The 12,741-nt window shown below is 39.6% G+C and overlaps 1 protein-coding gene across 2 annotated transcripts in view; it reads left to right on the forward strand.

Moving 5' to 3' along the window:
• The window catches only part of IL1RAPL2 (interleukin 1 receptor accessory protein like 2), a 402,698-nt gene extending 390,757 nt beyond the window's left edge, over nt 1–11,941 (forward strand). For both annotated transcript variants that reach the window (XM_069811122.1, XM_069811123.1), the window contains exon 11: nt 8,563–11,941. In XM_069811122.1, the coding sequence (XP_069667223.1) occupies nt 8,563–9,260 (698 nt within the window). In that variant the 3' untranslated portion in view covers nt 9,261–11,941. The remainder of the gene's footprint in view (nt 1–8,562) is intronic.
• Nucleotides 11,942–12,741: the final 800 nt, after the last annotated feature.

Raw genomic sequence — 12,741 nt, forward strand, 5'->3', positions numbered from 1 at the left:
ATTCATTTTTGGACAAGTCAAAAAAGACCATGAATCATATGTATCATGTTGATGAACTTTTAATGCACAGTATGTTTGCTTTAATATCACATTTATTTGAAATGCTACCCTTGTGAAAAATAAGCTTTTTTTACATATTCTGTCTGCAAATCACTTGCATGAAAAATATTATAAGAGAATATGAACTTCTCTCTGTGTATGCTACTGTACAGGAAATATGAACATTTTCACAGCAATGGCTGTGCTGGAGCAGATGTCCTCAAACATGAAACAGCTAGAACATGGCTGCATTAGCAACCTGCCTGCCAAAAGACTTGAAACTGCTGCCTTGCTGCTGCCAGACCCCAGTGCCTGCCCCAGAAGTTGGAGCCTACTTCTCTGACATTTGAGGGAGCTGGAAACAGAGCTCTGAATCCTGTACCATTGGGAAAGAGGAGTCAGAGCGTAGGCAGACATCATGCAAAGTCCCGTGTAGTGGCTTGAATTTATCATGTGCATTTGCAGCTCCTAGGTTAGAGCTGCTTCCCTTTTTCCTTTTGCTCTACCCCTGCAAGGTGTGAGTTTTACTCCCTTAATGACATATTCCAGAAATGGGACTTGGCTCATAGCCGCCTTATTTCTGACAGTACAAGCGAGTAGTACTGATTTTTTTGATATTATTAAGAGAAAATACACCTTTTTGTGTTAAAATTCACAGAACTGTTGTAAATAGTTGTTTCATATCCAGCAATATAGCAGTTATACATAGCAATTATACAAGTGAATTAAAGAGTTTAAAGCTAGCCCTTCAATGATAACTATACTAAAGCACAGATTAATCTGAAATGAGATTCTTCCTTCCAATTGCTGTACCAGCCAGCATGGTATTTTATTTTTGTCTGGTTTTGTCAGTCAGACACTCAGCAAATACTTGTCATCACTTTCGGTATTCATTAAACCTCTCATGAAAATGTAGGGTACCTGAAAATGTCAGTTCTCATTTACGAACATTCACAGATTTAATACCTCTTTTTCCTCTCAAACTCACTTCTCCAGTGTTATGAAAGGGCCTGATTCTAACACATGGAGCTTTAAGAACGCTTAATCAGACATAATGACAATGCAGAATAAAATGTGGAACTGCAGTGTGTGTGATTTGCATGCTTTAACTTTGGAAAAGATATGGGGGAAGGCATTTTATTTTGAGGAAGCAAGAGGGTTGGAGAGGTGATGGAGAAGGAGAGAAGACTCAGACTTCTGTATTTGTAAGCTCTCTGTGTGCGCTAGAGAAGTGGAACTTGGCTGTGTTCTGCCTAATGCTCACCAGTCTTACAGGGACTTGCAGTGCTTAGTGAAGAGAGGCAGTGTGATGCGGTATGGATCTGCCAGAAACTTCAGAGGTAAACATAATAAATTTTAGAGTGACTGTCTCAAAAAGTGGCAGATATGACAAAATATATAGCTCTTCAGGGTAGATTTCTATAGAAAAGTGGGGGTTTGATCACAGTTATCTTTTTTATTTTAGGAAATACCTCTTCTCACATGTACCGCATTTCCTCGTCTTTTGGTGTAAATGACTTTCAGTGTAATATAATGCTTTCCCACTCTCCATTCTGATGTGTTTCCTTCTATATCTTGTGTACTTAAATGTGTGCCATTTCACTAGTACAGCAAATAAGGTGTGTTTTTTGTAAGGCTGGTTGTTTCATATAATCTCTGCAATTTTAAGGTGCTGCCACAGGAGGGTGTGCATTATTGCGCTTCCTTCCTGGCATGAAGCAATACATACAGCTACTACTTGGATTTGAGAGCAAGCAAAATATAGACTTGTTAAATAGTATTTCATTAACTTTCTTGCACACTTCTGTGAACAAACTGAAAAGCTGACTTCAGAAAAATTCTGGAACAAGTTTGATTATGTTTTTGTCCAGCTGGTTCATCTCTAACCTCTGGGGAAAAGCTATGATAGGCTCTGCATGTCCCTGTGCAGCCGAGGGAGAGGTTACAGCCAGATGTGCCTTAGTTGGGATGCGTGTACCCAGCAGCGAGCTCCGTCGCACTGCATATCTGAGCTCCGCGTTTCAGCTCTGTGCTGAGGACCATCTGTTTCAGGGATGCCCATGGGGCAACTGTTGCTGTCCCTAGGAGGACAGAGGTGATGGCTGTGGGGACTGAGGCCACCTCTTTACTGCTGGGAAGCAGATCCCTGGCATCCAGAGTTCAGGTCAAATGGGGCTGAGTCGTGTTTTACAGTAGGTGTTGGTTTCTGTGCCCTGCCGGGATACAGATGTTATCCCAGTGGAGCGTTTTGTCCTAGTGGGAGAACCACCTTGAAGGACGATGCCAAGGGCCTCGGTGATGCCCACCACATGGTGGCTAGCAAGGTGTGCTGTGTAAGCAGCAAGGCCAAGTTTGTAACCCAGGATTTGAGTTCCGTGTTATAGGAAGTACTATAGCAGCTGTTCTTTTTTAAAGAATATTCTTTGGTCTTAACAGAGGGAGTGTTCTTCATTCTGTCAAAGCTGACAGCACATATATCTTTCTGCCTAGGTAGCTAAGGCATAACTGAACATGTTAGCCTGTATAAGGAGATTGTGAGCCCTAAGATACAGTTGCAGTTGTTACTAAAGTTTCTTAGCGGTTATCATTTTTTCCACCCTATTAGTTTTCAGGGCTTTTTTAACAAACCCTTTGCCACAGCAAGCACTCTTAAGTCCTGTGAGTTTTTTAATTCAGCATTAGGATACCTGAGGAGACTGAATAGTTGCGGGGGGCAGAAATCAGAGTAGTTATGTTTTTACCTGAGCCATTTTCTGTCTTGCTAAGGATGATGTGTCTACAGAAAGATCTGTTTGCACTTGACTCTTCTGAAACTGGGACTACATCAGAGGAAGATATTTTTCTCACATGGTTTCTGCAAATTATTTTCAACTGTGAAAGTGAAGAGGTCAAAACTGTCGAGTTGGATTTTTAATACCAGCAATATAAATCTATTAGAGCACTGTCTAGTTGCTCTCTAAGCATATGTGCATTTGATCTTGACAGGATTGAAAAAACACTAACAATTCACTCCGGCTCAGCCCAGGGTGTAGAGATCAGGCACTGAAAAGAACAACGGTGATGGAATAAAAATCTTTCCTTTTACTGGAAAAATAAGAGGTTGTCAGCACAGCAGGAATGCGCCTAAGGCATGTGATAAAACGCACCCAACAGTCAATATTGCAGTTCTGGCACTTTGTAGTTTTGTCTGCCCATCTGTGTGGTTTTTGCCTGGTGAATTCCAGCTTCCTGGGCTCCTGGATGAAGAAAACCCAGCTGGACTGTGTGCCTGGGGTTCCCAAGGAGCCTTAATTAGGTATGGGACACCATTTATGTGAAATGGAGATAGAGTACCCAGCTCCACAAACTCCTTTCAGAAGTCCCTGGTTGTCTGTTCTGTATGAATCTTACACCTAATGCCAGGCATGGGCAGGGGTAGCAGGGATACAGAGGAATGACAGATGAAAGTGGAAGAAATATGAACAAAAGCCAGAAAGGCTGGCTACCCTGTAACAGCCCATTGAAGGCCACCGAGGTGGTCAAGGAGCTGGAGCCCACAGTATAAGAGGAGAGCCCAAAAGAACTGTATTTCTTGAAGTAAAGGCCAACAAAGACAAAGCCAAGGAGGAATCTTATTGTTGTCTTTCCAGTGGAAAGCACAAAGGTGGAGACAGACTCTTCTCAGAGGTACACCGTTGTTGAACAAGAGGCCGCAGGTATGAATTGCAACACTGAAAATTCCATTTAAACATTTGGAAAATTTTCCTCACTGTGATGGTGGTCAGACACTGGAAGAGACACTGAAAAGAAACCTCCAACCTTGGAGGTCTTCAAAACTGTACTGGATAAGGCCCTGAGCAATCTTAGCTGGTCCTGCTTTGGGCAGGGTATTGACCTGGAGACCTCCAGAGCCCCTTCTAACCTGTATGAGTCTATGAATCCTTGTTTCTAAATATCCAGAATTTTGATTCCAACATCTATCGCCAAAACAATTTCACCAAATTCACCCACTTCAGACACTTTAGTCTCCAAGGAGACATCCCTAGAGCTGCCATCCTTTCCTTCTTAATCCCTCCTTCATTTGCCATGTCTAATACAGAAAGTCTGACAATGGCTAAGGGAGTGGTATGCTGGGAGAGCAGTGTGTCATGCTCATCTGCATTACTTGTTTCTTTATGTTGAACTCATCAGCTGTCCCTTAGCTTATACTGGGATTGGGCTCTCTCTGGGCAGGGGCCATCACTCTGCTCTGTTTCAGCAGTTCCAGCTGCATTGCTGTTCTGGTCTGAGCTAACAGAAGAAACAGATATTTAATAAATAAGAAAAGCAAGACATGCAATCATTTTTGTTATAACAAAGTAATCAGAGTTAGGGTTTGGGAACTCTTCAGTTAGGAAACCAGGACTGAATTATTCTTCTATAAATAACTTTCTCAAGTGATAGTCACACTGCCAAGCACAGAAAGGCTGGTTATTTTCAGAGTGCCAGGAACCAGCCAGTATGGGGTTGATGGTGGATACTCTTTGGTTCTTGTGGTGCTGCAGACCATGCTTCCCAAAAATATCTGTAGGAGTTTATACGATTTCTGGTGTTCTTTCCCTCTCCCTCAACTGCTTCTGCAAATTGTCTGAATATGGTTAGTCAGTCATTTCTTTGTGTAAGCAGCTCTGTGTTCATGGTGTTCGTTAATTCCTTGCTCTTAGTCCACTTGCATATTAGGCTGTCTGGGTTTCCTTCCAGGCTGTGGTTAGTGTAGCTCATTCAAGATTCAGTAGGCAGTTATGCATGATTTAATTGCAAATGGGATGCGTGTCTTGTACTTCTTCAGTGCTTCAAACTACAGTTTGGCATCATTACACGTTGACAGTGTTCGGTGAGGGCATACTTGCTCTCAGGTGATCTGTCTTCATTACTAAAGGGCAACCATGCAAAACCTATGTTTGTTTATGGGTCTAAAAGTTCTTGCTGTCCATACCTCCTTGGGCATTGCATTGGACATGATGCAAGTAAGTTACTGATAGAGCTACTCATAATTCTATTTTTTTTGACCTATGCGAAATGCTAACATTTTGAAAACAGTTTTTGTGCTATATTGCAAAATGGTGTTTCAAGGGGGGGAAGAGGGATCAAAATTTAAAATGTTCTTTTTCAATAAAAACAAATGGGTTAATTCTAATGCTGCCATTTTTACATTCTAGTTTATGATAAAATACAATCTTTGGGAATTAAAAATTAATAATTCCATATTGATTCTGTCAAGATGATTTTTTTCTCCCCTCACAATGAAATGTCACTGAAGTTGACACCTCCTGCAGTGAAAGTGAGGTTTCAGCAAAATGATATTTATCTGATGGAAATACGTTGGTCTGGAATCTTGCAGTTGATCCTAGTTGGCGATGTCATTCCTGAAATCCCTGCTCAGGTTTTTTTCTTGAAAGTGAAACAGAGCTATTGCCTGCCAATTACTTCTTAGCTCATTTGAAAGGTGAAAACAACCCTTTCTCGATCCTACATTGCAATATACATTGCCTGGATTGAGTATCTTCTAATGGATTGAACATTTAAGACAGACAACGGAACCTGTGGTATTTTGAGCAGTCTCAAATTGTGAAGTGAAAGGAGAGCAGGTGATTTAGCAGCTCACACGTTTATGCAGTCAGTCTGGTACCACTGGAAAAAATAAAGCTTGAATTTCCACAGACAATAATCTGTCCCCCTATGCTTTTCTTGCGGAAATGTTTAAGTTGTGCACGTTGGACATATTGTAGAGTGCACCCAATGGAACCACGTGCTCCAGGGAAGTTGTCACCTACATTTAGTAGCAGTTCCAACCTGAAGTTACTGGGAGTACTAAGTACTTCTGGACCAGATGGCTGGAAAATGCATTTGCCTTTTCATTTGGGCTTCCAGTTTCCTATAATACAGTGTATTTTATCCTCAGTGCACCAACAGACCCCTGTACATTGGCCATGTCTATCGGTGAACCAGCTGCAAACTTGGAATTTGAAGGAGCACCTAGTGGTCATTTGTGAAGGTGTCTGTTTAGTCATCTGTAGAGAGAGCTCTAACTTGTTGCAATATCCAGTAAGTAAGGTGGGCATGCCAAAATATGGGAGAGGCACAGAGGGGAGAAGTATCCATCTGAGAAAATAGGGAATTTTTCCTGTCTTCTTCCCACCTCATTCCCTGTTTGACTAAAGCAAAGTCTGGTGAGTTTTTGATTGAGATGGTATAATGGATTATTGCTGGGTTGTTGCTATTGAAATTATTGCTGCTGGATATTTGAAGAGATGGAAGTGGAGTGATTTTTTGTTTTGTTGGTTTCGTTTTTTTTTAATTGGATGCATATAGGATACGCACGGCTGTGCTTAGCACTAACCTGGATATGTGGTACTGACCTACTGACCGGTATTGTGTCCTGCAGAGAATTGTCTTGTACATAGCAGTGTTCTGAGTTGTTTGAAGGAGGGATGAATATGTCTCAGGAAAGATGCATGATAGTTTGTTGTTTTACTGTATCTTGCAGATTCAACCTCTAATGATGAAGCTTCCCACCTAAATTCTTTCTTTTTGGGAGCAGAAAGAAAGGAAGAAAATGAAGAGTCTGAGCTGTTGATACATTGGGATAATCTCTTTCCATTGTATTGAACATTTCTACCTTTCCTTAAGTTTTGTTTCACCAGTTCTGCTTATCATTTTCTCATTGTTGCTGATTCTCTCCCCTCTCCGCTGCCTCTCCCATGGATTTTAATGTTGAATTTTTTTCATTAATGAGTAACTATTTTACACAGAGCAATGTGGGGGTTTTCCTCATAAAATATTTTAAGAAAAAAAAACAACCAAACTGTAAATGCTGCATGATTAAAGAGTCATAAAACATTAACTAAAAGTCAGGATTGTTGCATAGACATTTGTAATGTATGTGTATGTCTTAAATTTTTGTGTGTCTGTGGGATGTTTGCAATTGCCTCTTTTTTCCATTTGTGAAAGAAATTCTTCTTGCTGCTAAGTGGTGAAATAAAACATTGGTAAAGGCAGATTTGATGCTAACTATGCCTTCAAGTCTCATGAAAATAAGCTATTTTAGAATGTTCCTGTTGGCCTATTTTGTAGCTATTTACTTTACTGGAAGTGGTGTGAATAAGCATGCTGTGGTATGGTGCCTGGGACTATAAAAATTAGTCTTGCAGTAACAGATGTTGATTAATGATGTTATTTGTAATTGTTGTTCCTGCTAGAGGGCAGTGTGTCTAAGAGAGGCCCTGCCCTGTGCTGAGTAAAGATCTGTTCTGTGCAGCTCTTGTGTCCAAGTCTTCATTTATAACACATGCTTCTCCTCTGTTGTCAGGCGGCACATTCTGAGTAGCATGGTCAAGAGGTTTATGTAGTTTAAAAAAAAAAAAAAATTATATCCTGTCTCTAAGCTTGCAATCACAGTGCTATGCAACCAATGAACACTTTTCTGACTTTAGTGGGTTTTTTTCAAGTGATTTCATTTTTCTGGTCTTGACCCAAACCCCATTGAAATTTATTGAAATCTGTTCATTTGAATGGGTTTTGGATCAGGTCTGTAAGTAGATCTCTTTCCCATCCTGTTCCATGTCAGACCAGTGTAATTGGCTTCTCTTCCCTACCATCCCTGGGACAAGTGAAACTCAGGGATCTAAGTCCAACTTCAAGAATATTTTGTAGTTCAATAAGCTGACATCATGGAGCTAATGATGGGGCTGGCATTTCTGCTTACACTGATCATTTGCAAATACTTGGCATGCATGAATAAAAGAAGAATACTATTTTCTTTGTCACTGATGTCTCAACAAATAAATACCTCCAATATGTTTAAATTTTCCATTTGTTCCTGTCACTTGTGAAGTTTCTGTTAATACCTTGGGGTACATAGAAGCACAGGTTTGTGATATTAAAACAGACCATTGGGCCACAAAGAATGTTATTGTGCTTTTGTGGTCAATACCTAAAGAAGAAAGAGCTGCTACCATGGTGCTTCTATGCAATAGCACAAGTTCTGCATGTGATGAGGGCTGATTTCTTTTTGAGTTTTTGCAAGTTACAGTTCATACACCCTGCAGCACCCTCATGTCCTTGCATCCAAAACACAAGAACTGCTTCCCAGAGTGTGCTTCCCTCAATGCAATGTTAATCATAACCAGCGTTAATGTTAAAATTTACACAAATGTTACATTGATCTTCACCTATATTTTTTCAGTAAGTGAACTGTGTATTTTTAGTCACTAATGCATCTACACAGTGAGGATATCATGTAAATGTCATTCTGCTGAGATGAACAGGGAAAACTAGTAAAGGATGGAGAGTGTTACTAAGGAGTTTTCTATATGTACTCCATAAATGGAAATATGTTGTGATACACTATCCTATTTTTGTTGGACCATATTGTGAAATGCCCCTTGTCTTAAATGGTGTGGATCAGTAAGGTGTAGGATTTTGTTATACTTGATTGCAAGCCTAATGCTTTGATACAATAGACTTCTTTATTCTTTACTCTTTCTCTCTTTCTATAATTTGTAGCCTACATTGAAGATCTCACGAGATGTGTTGAACAAAGCAGAAGACTCATTATCGTGTTAACTCCAGACTATGTTCTCAGGAGAGGATGGAGTATTTTTGAGATGGAAAACAGACTCCATAACATGCTAGTCAGTGGAGAAATCAAAGTTATTTTGATTGAGTGTACTGAATTAAAAGGGAAAGTGAATTATCACGAAGTGGAATCTTTAAAGCACACTATCAAACTTCTCTCAGTGGTCAAGTGGAAAGGACCAAAAAGCAGCAAACTGAATTCTAAGTTTTGGAAGCGCCTAGTCTTTGAAATGCCAGGGAAGAAAAAGGAGGTGGTGTCTCGGCATCAGGTCCTGGATTCTGCAGAGCAGGGCCTTTTCGGAGACCTCCAGACCGTACCTTCTCTTGCCGTCACGGGCACTTCTGCCACGTTGGTAGAATCGCGGGCTGATTTAACTGATTACCATCAAGCAGACTCTGTGCAAATGAGACATTATTGCAGAGGATACGAATACGATGTGTCAGCAGCAACATTGCCAATAGCTTCCATAAGCAACCATCACACATACTGTAACATACCTTTGACACTACTAAATGGACAGCTACCTCTTAACAATACCATGAAGGATCCCCAAGAGTTTCACAGGAACAACCCATTGCTACCTTTATCAGCAAAGGAGCTTAGCTTCACCAGTGATATTTGGTAGTGAACATCAGGACTCTTTCGAGATGCTTCATGACCGCCATGAAGACACATTTTTAAAGAACTTTGCCCTAACCCCATGGGGTGAGAAAACATATTCGAAGCAGCAGCACACTTGTTTGCTTTTCTACTTGAACTTTTTTGTTTACATTTACAAATTATTGACAAAGGGGGCATTCTTTTGTAACTCAGTAATGTCCTTCCTGTCTTTTAATGTACAGTTTTAATGCTTCTTTAAAAAGGAGGGGGGGTTAGAAAAAACACATCCCATCATTTTACAGTAGGTTTACAATCTGGGATGGATAAAAGGTCACTGTATATGATCTCCAACATCCATACATATTTAAGTAATAGTATTTGAAATACACGGAAGTTGTTGGGTTTTTCATATAGACTTCGGTACAGTTTGAAATTCTAATCATGCTATGAAAATGATTATCTCCTGCACAGACCACAAGGGGTGGATCATTCTGAAAAGGAAGGAGGAGGAAACCTTCCTGGTAACATTGTCTCGCAAGTACATTTTAGAAGATGACCAGCTGAAACAATGCAAATGAAGCTCGATCAATAAAGTGCATAGTAACAGTTACTGCAGAATAAATCACCTGCTCACATCAGCATCTCTTCATTTTATTATCGAGGCATGTTGTATTCCTAGTCAATGGTTAGCAATGTGGTTTTATTAAACAACTTACTAGAATATTGGAAGATGTTTAGGAGGATTTTAAACAATTTTTCTGTCAATTATAAATTATTTCACAATTTTTTGCAGATTTTTAATGACTTTTTTTAAACAGTTTAAGTATAGATTTATCTGTCTGTCGGTCAATTCATTAATTTGAAATTTCTTAAGATCTCTTGAGCTCTTTTAAGATTTGTAGTAAAGGCAATGTAATTTTACATAGGATTTTTTTTCCAAAATGAGTAGTTACAATTTGAAATTAACCTTTTTGTGAGAACATCAGCAATAGAAAATAATTACTACAGCAATATTCAGAGATGAAGTGCTAAATTATTCAGGTTTACTAGTAGTCTGACTTCAATTGCAGTGATAATCACCTGAGACAGTTCTCTCTCTGTTTATCTACCTGTCAATTTATGTACCTTTTAAATATGGCTGAAGCAGGAATATTTCTGCTCTCTGTGCAACTATTGAAAAGTAATATTTTTAAGCAGCTGGTAAGATCTTGCGTTTCTCACTTATGAGAGTGTTCCCATCAGTCAAATAGGATACCGTCATTTATCTTTCATGGAAGGCATTCTTGCTGCTTGTGGATGAGAAGTGTTATACAGGTACTCAGCATCAGGCATTACTACTCAGCGAGTTGAGTTTTCTTTGGACCAGTATGTTTCGTGGAGATTTCCACACTCAGTTGATTAAGGGTTGCAGAGTCAGACCATGGAGACAACAGTATTCAAAGAAAAAGCTCCAAATAACGAAGGCGGAAGCCAGTTTTGCAGTTTTTGGCATGGCTTTAATGAAAACACAGTAGACATGAGAGTTTTGTTTCAATAAGATCTGCTGGAGCAAGCTCCCAGAAATATTTTTATGGCAAGCAACCTTGCCTGTATTTTGGTATGTTTTTTAGCGTTGTTCTCTTTGATTGCATGAATAAAAGTTAGCACTCTGCACTCAGCTGCCTGTGGTTTCATCAGCAAACAAGTTCAGTAAATCCTTGACATTTTGCAGTGGTTCCTAAATTGTACCCCACAGTCAAATGGAAACAAACACTGACCTAAGACTTAAAAGTATCCAGAATTGGCCCAAAGGCCATGAGAATCATCTCAAATGTGCAATAATTCATAGAGGTCAGTATTTTTCCATTGCTTCTTTCCCCAGTTTTTTATTCTGTGCCCTCTTACACCAGTTATTATCTGTAAGGTTTTCATTAGGTTCGAAATAATACATGTTTCTCTTTTTTTTTCTAGCATTATTATGCATTTGACACTAACACCGAAAATGGAAATCTAGGAAATATATTAATTTATTACACACTATAGGACTATAACTTGCTCTTTTGTGAAGTTAAGTTCCGAACATATAGGTGTTAATATACGTATTTTTCTACTGAGAAAGAAAGTGATTTTACCTCCATTATAAATATATGTATTTCAGCCTCCCAGAAATTTACAAAATTTGCACTGTTTTATAAGTGTTACAGACTGTTTACACTGGCTATGTTCTTTAATGCAAAGTGTAATTTAAAAAAAGGAAAAAAACCTAAAAGAAAACCCTGCATGAAAAGAGCTGCATATGTTTAAATGAAAAGCTGTACTTTTCATTATTTTCCTTTCCACATTACTCTAGAATCTGGTTAATTCACATAGAATGTTCAGTGAGATTTTAAACCTACTAGTTCTGTATTAAGCATGCAAACTCCAAAAAAAGAAAAAAACCCAACATATGCAGGTTGGTCTGCTTCTTTTATTTACAATGACTAAATATGGGTAGCAAATTCATTTACCTGATGATAATATGTCTCTTAGAGCAGTAGCTATTCAAAAGCAAAATGCAGTCGTGTTTGCATTGAGGTAACATGAAAAGAACAGTTTTTCTGTCATTTTGCAAAAGCACATTGTGTGTCTGTGTATCGATATCTTTTAGTTATAGATGACAAGTCACAATCTGCTTTAAGATTTCAAAGTGTGTATTGAGTACTACGACAATATATACATGAATCAGAACCACCTGTACCCCTCTGCTTTTAGTATGGGGATGGGGACCTGAGCTCAGGAGGCCTCTCACTGACTCAGTTTCACGTAATACCAGTATGACGTGCTAGAGGCCAAGTGTTTCCGTAGGTAGCACTTAAGGGTCTAGAAAAAATACTGTCCAACAGTGAAATGCATCCATCGGTGAGACTTGGGTGGCACAGGGACCGGGAGCTTGTCCCACGGTGAGAATCACCTCTGTAACAACCCTCCAGTGAGGTCCCTCGTGGTGGCAGTGACAGCTGGATCAGGGCCTTGGTGGCAAAAATGTTCTAGCTCATTCATGTGAACTTCATTAGCTGAAATAGAAGGGCATAAGGGCATTTTGCGTTCCTCTGTCTCACCAAAGCCGTGTACTTATTCAGCTGGATTTATCGGGCAGAGGCCAGGGCACTACCCTGACAGTGTTGGTGCTGCATCTCGCTTGTGCGACTGTGCAGCCCGCGCCACCCCCGGCTTGTCAGACTGTGCCTTCCCCAGCACAAAATCACCAGCAGCAAACACCCTTATTGCAACCACATCGGGCTTCTGATTTGGGGCATGTTCATTTTAAAGATGGTTTATTATAATGTTTGGAAAACTACTGTTTGTATAGTTACCTTTGTGTGTGATGTGCTTCAGAAGCAATTATGGTTTGAAGGTTGTATATAAAATGAGCTAGAAGTTGGAAACCTATTCAGCCTCTATAGATTTTATGTTCCTAAAGAAAGTTCAGAGAGAAAACAGGGTATTTTAAATTAAGTAACAAAGTTGAGTGAATATTGACCGTTCCT

The sequence above is a fragment of the Haliaeetus albicilla genome, chromosome 23, assembly GCF_947461875.1.
Source record: "Haliaeetus albicilla chromosome 23, bHalAlb1.1, whole genome shotgun sequence".
NCBI lineage: Eukaryota > Metazoa > Chordata > Aves > Accipitriformes > Accipitridae > Haliaeetus > Haliaeetus albicilla.